Source organism: Octopus bimaculoides, chromosome 15, assembly GCF_001194135.2.
Source record: "Octopus bimaculoides isolate UCB-OBI-ISO-001 chromosome 15, ASM119413v2, whole genome shotgun sequence".
In the NCBI taxonomy this organism is placed as follows: Eukaryota; Metazoa; Mollusca; class Cephalopoda; order Octopoda; family Octopodidae; genus Octopus; species Octopus bimaculoides.
In genome coordinates this window covers 1,052,918-1,058,258 of record NC_068995.1, presented here as the reverse complement: position 1 = coordinate 1,058,258, position 5,341 = coordinate 1,052,918, and the positions used below count along the sequence as shown (strand labels likewise).

The following is a 5,341-nucleotide window of genomic DNA, read 5'->3' as shown; positions in this document are numbered from 1 at the left end:
TATATAAAACAGAGCTTGAAATTTCATTTCAATATGTGTGTGTGTGTGTATATATATATATATATATATATATATACACACACATACACATACATAAATATATGGAAATGAAACTTGCATCATTCAAATTTGTTTTCTAAATTCAAAATCGCCATCTTGTATCAAATATTTGTTGATAAAGGAGTTAATTGAAATCATTTACTGTCATTCATTATATTTTTAATGAACCTTGATTGTATGTGTTGTTGTTGTTGAACCCTAGGCAAAGCTACTTTAAGTAGGACCATGATCAGAAATAGAGCATTTTAGTTTTGTCAAAGAGTGTCTCTGGAATTACAGTATCATATGTAATGTTTATAAAGACCCTAGGATATGGCTGGAGGGTGGTTTAGCTGTTAGTTCTAGCAAGTTAAAAGACCACGTAGAGGTTCCCTCATTGGTTTGTGTCTGTGTGTGTTGGAGAGAACTTTTATTCATTTATTTACTTCATGTTCTCATAAATTTTCTTCTCTTTGCAGGACCCACTGCTTGTACAACATGCCCCCACGACCCCCCATGCCTCTACAAATTGCTTGAATTGAGGATATCCATTTTTTTCCCCTGACCCAGTATCAAGTGAGTAAAACTTCATCATGACTATGTTTATTCCGACTAAACCGCGGAGACCCGTGTATGCAAGTTACACAAATCCGGGTCCTTATTATAAAATGAACCCTTTGCTGGGGGACAAGGGCCATGACAAAAACAGTCTCTTTCCAAAGAGACCTGCTTATTATATTGGTTTAAGAACACAGCAACGACTGATCACAGATACCCCCGGCCCTTGTTATTTGTTAGACAATCCAAGTGTATACCGTGATGGCCTGAAAAGTACCCCAAAGTACTCAATTAAAAGCCGAAGAGAAGAACACAACGTAGACAAAACTCCAGCACCCGGTGACTACGATGTGATAAAGTGTACACTGTCAGGTGCCGTGTACCCCAGCCAACCAAGGTGCATCTTTGGAAAATCTTCATTTCGACGTGTTCCTGATGATACGCCAGCACCTAACGCATATACCTTACCCCCAGTATTGACGCATACTGTCGACGCCAGCAAAACACAAGCACCAATCTATTCCATGCGAGCTAAGTTTATTTTTGGCCACCCTTATGAAGACTTCTCAGAGACGCCTGGCCCTGCCGCTTACAAAGCAGCCAATCTTGACATCGTCAACAAGAAATCCCCTGGATTCACCATGCGACCATGGACCAATCTTCCCATAGATAACACCAATAAACCAGGACCAGGAGCTCACAGAAATGAAATTGTCTGGGATAGCAGAAAGAAGAAAGCACCTGCTTTCACTTTTGGCATTCATCATTCACAGTATATCACTCCATTTATTGATAACTGTATTGAGTACGAGTGATGATCAGCAAATTTGAATAGTCACCACCACCATCATCATCATCATCATCATCATGTTCATTGTTTTGTCAGAGGACCAGAAAGAATGTTTCTATATTGAATATATATCGATTTATCCCCACTGATTGATATTTCTGTAGTTCTTTGGTCTAACAAAGCCATCAACTGAAATATTTCCCTCTTCCCAACAAAATATTTATTTCTATCCCCCAGCCCCCCACCCAATCAACTGATCTATGAATCAATACATCTCAATAATCAATATAACCAAAACCAATTCTCTTTCCTTTTTTTTTTTCACCTCTCCTTTTGCACTTTCTCCATCAAATTGATACGGAGATGATGATGCTGAGGTGAAGACAACAATAAAGACAAAAATAATGGTGGCACCACACACTTTGACAAATGCAGGATTTGCTCCAAATAAATAAACATCAGTTTTGTTAGGTCAACAACAGCAACAACAACAATGACGACCACAACTTCTGCTTTCATAAACAATGAAGTGGTGGCATTGGGGAAGAGATAGCGATAGCGATAGCATAAGAGACGAAATGTGGGGTTCATGCCTTTGCCGAGGTGGACAATGATCATTGATGATACAAAATGTGAGATTTGTTTTCAAAATGAAGAATTTGTTTTAATTCTGAAGAATTGGTACGAGTTTTTTAAATTCTGGTTCGACAAGAACACTGATTCCCAAACAATCAAGAACAGAACTATGTGGTCCCCTGCTAGAAATAGCAGCTTGTAGTCTTTAAAAAGTTAAAGATGACACATCCTTCACTTTTGAAAGAAGAAACACTGGGATGGTTATGGTTGGAATGCAAATGATCATAGATCTGTTTGATCAGAGATAATCTGGGATTAAACAACGAAGGCCAAGACTAGGAAGGGTGAATAAAGCTGATTATATTGTCCTGCCCCAAAATGCATCATGGACTGTTGGCCTTAATAGGATTAGAACTCAGAATTTAGAAAGGAAAATTACTTTAAAACGATTGCTGTGTCACAGACAATTTAACCATTCAGAAAGCGAAAGACCACCAGTTTCACTTGAACATTTAAGTGATGTCAAAATTCCTGTTGCTTGAAACTGCAACCTCAGACACTGACAAAAAAAAAAAACTGTGCTGTGTCTAGCAGTGATCAAGTCAGAGTTTGGAGTCAGGATTACAAACAATAAATGTTTCAGTGGAGTTAAAGTAGTCTTTGTGTGTTTCTGAATGGCCAACTCCTGTCTTCTGTGCTGCAATCATTTTAGGGTTTCAATGAGCAAAACACTTGCCACACAACCACATCTCTACAATGTGGTTTTGTACCTGCATTTTGTCTGATAGAAATATTGGTAATAATAATAATGATATTTTAAAAGGATCAATGTAACTCCTCACAAAGGTAAATAGACAATAGGGGGGGGGGCAGTCGATAACAACAACCTCAGTACTCAACTGGTGCTGTATTTTATTAATCCCCAAAAGATGAAAGGCAAAGTTAATCTTGGTGGGATTTTGAATTCAGAATGTAAATAGCTGGATCAATTACCACAAGGCACTTTGTCTAATGCTCCAATGATTCTGCTATTTCAATATACTTATTGTCTTACTAATTTTTTTACAGGGGCACAAAGCCTCAAATTTTTAGGAGAAGAGAGCAGTTGATTATATCGACCCTAGTATGTGACTGGTACTCTATTATATTGACCCCCGGAAGGATGAAAAGTAAAGTAATCCTGGATGTGCATGGCAGGATTTGAACTCAGATCATAATGGATCGTAAATTAAATAGTGAAAGTCCTTTTGGTTGACATTTTAACGATTCCACATCATGGAAGACAATGCAACAACAACACAAAACACTCATTTCTTTTTTAAACTTCTTTTTCATGAGAAATCCTTATTATTGTTTTTTCTTTACATTACTAATTATGTAATTAGTATATCAACATGAAGAAAAAAAAACAAATAAAAAACCCCAAACGGAAAAATAAACAACAAACTCACTTCCTCCTCCACTGAGGGAGCTTGTATTTGCAAGAAATAGCAGTCAAATCTCTCTCATATATCACACCCTACCACATTAAAAATGGAAGAACACATTGGATAGTGATGTAGTGTTTGATCCCTAAACTATCTCTTAACAGGAGATAATCATGGTTGGAACCCCTTTGGTCAGGAAATACAAAACTAAAACAACCTGCAGCAGCAACAACAGCAGCACAGAGAAAGTGTTTTGAGAGTTTGTGATGTTCATGCATTTCCCTAGGGTTCTTTTAACATTAAAATATATATTTTTTTGGTGGGGCATAAAACCAGAACATTTATAGGAGGGAAGGGAGGGATGTGAAGTCGATGAGAATGTTTCCCCTTCCCAGTATAATTACTGGTATCTTTATATCAACTGCAGACAGATAAAACACTGCAACTGACCAAGGAAGGACCGAATGCAGAAATCTGTAAGACATCTAGTTGGGTGCTTTACAGTAGCATCTGTAAAGCAGGTGGAAGGCTTGAAAAGGATTACAGATGGGAGCTGGGTGGTGGGGTGGGGTAAGAGACTTTCCCCACAAGCCACGTGTATTTCTTTTGTTCTTTATTTCACTGGCTCCAGAAGAATGAAAGGCAAAGCTGACCTCGGTGGAATTTGAACTCAGAATGTAGCGGCAGACAAAATACTAATGATTCTGCCAGCTCAACGCCTTATGGCTAAGAATTAAAAAAAATAATAATTTATTATTACTATTATTCTTTCTTCTATATTGATCTCAGTGCTTAGTTGATTTGAAAAGGTAAAATTGACCTTGGCAGGATTTGAACTCAAAGACAGAGAAGAAATGCTGTGAAGCATTTTATCTGGTGCAGTAACGATTCTGCAGGTTAAGTCACCTTCTTGATGATAATGATTTTTAAGAAGGACACACCAACCACATGGTTCCGGGCTCATTCCCACTGAGTGGTACCTTGGGCAAGTGTCTTCTACTGTAGCCTCAGGCCGACCAAAGCCTTGTGAGTGGATTTGTTAGACGGAAACTGGAAGAAGCCCGTTGTATATATGTATGTGTTTGTGTGTCTGAGTTTGTCCCCTCAACATCGCTTGAGAACCAATGCTGGTGTGTTTATGTCCCCGTAACTTATCAGTTCGGCAAAAGAGACCGATAGAATAAGTACTATGCATCCAAAGAATAAGTCCTGGGGTTGATTTGCTTGACTAAAGGCGGTGCTCCAGCATGGCCGCAGTCAAATGAATGAAACGAGTAAAAGAGTAATTGTATCAGTTCAAGTTTGTTAATCCTGGAATAGGATTTGAACAGAGAACATAAAAAGGGATATGAATTGAAATACTACAAGGTATTGTACATACTGCTGGGCCCAACATTGTCAATTAAAAAATGGCAACAACAACAACAACAATAATAATGATGATTACTATGATGATGATGATGATGTTGATGTGTAATTTAAAAAGCAGACTAATGAGGTGTGTGTATGCATGTATGTATGGATGTCTGTACACAACACATTTCTGCCTGTAAAGCTAGTCATTGAAAGGCCAAAAGTTTCAAGCAATGCATGTAATATAAACATACATACATAGATATATCAGTCTCCATGGATGGAGGTAGCTTGACCATAACCTTGTAAACGAACTTGGGCAGGCGGAAACTGTGTGGCAGCTTACTGGATGGACTGTACATTTGACACACTTGAGAATTATGTTAAGGATATATGTGCCTGGAATACACAGCCAGTTTACATGCAAATTCAATGACCAGAAAGTCCAAATGGTCAATCAAGTGGACACTCATATGTTGAGAGAGACAGGAGGGCCTATTTTATATATATACACACACATGCATGTATGCATATACACATTTATGTATGTATGTATGTATATATATATATATATATATATATATATATATATATATAT

At 37.7% G+C, this 5,341-nt stretch overlaps 1 protein-coding gene across 1 annotated transcript in view; it reads left to right on the top strand.

Moving 5' to 3' along the window:
* Positions 1–1,536, top strand: part of LOC106874117 (outer dense fiber protein 3-B) — a 4,092-nt gene extending 2,556 nt beyond the window's left edge. Inside the window, exon 2 of the mRNA XM_014921724.2 lies at positions 519–1,536. Coding sequence (XP_014777210.1) covers positions 633–1,412 — 780 coding nt within the window. The 5' untranslated portion in view covers positions 519–632 and the 3' untranslated portion in view covers positions 1,413–1,536. The remainder of the gene's footprint in view (positions 1–518) is intronic.
* Positions 1,537–5,341: the final 3,805 nt, after the last annotated feature.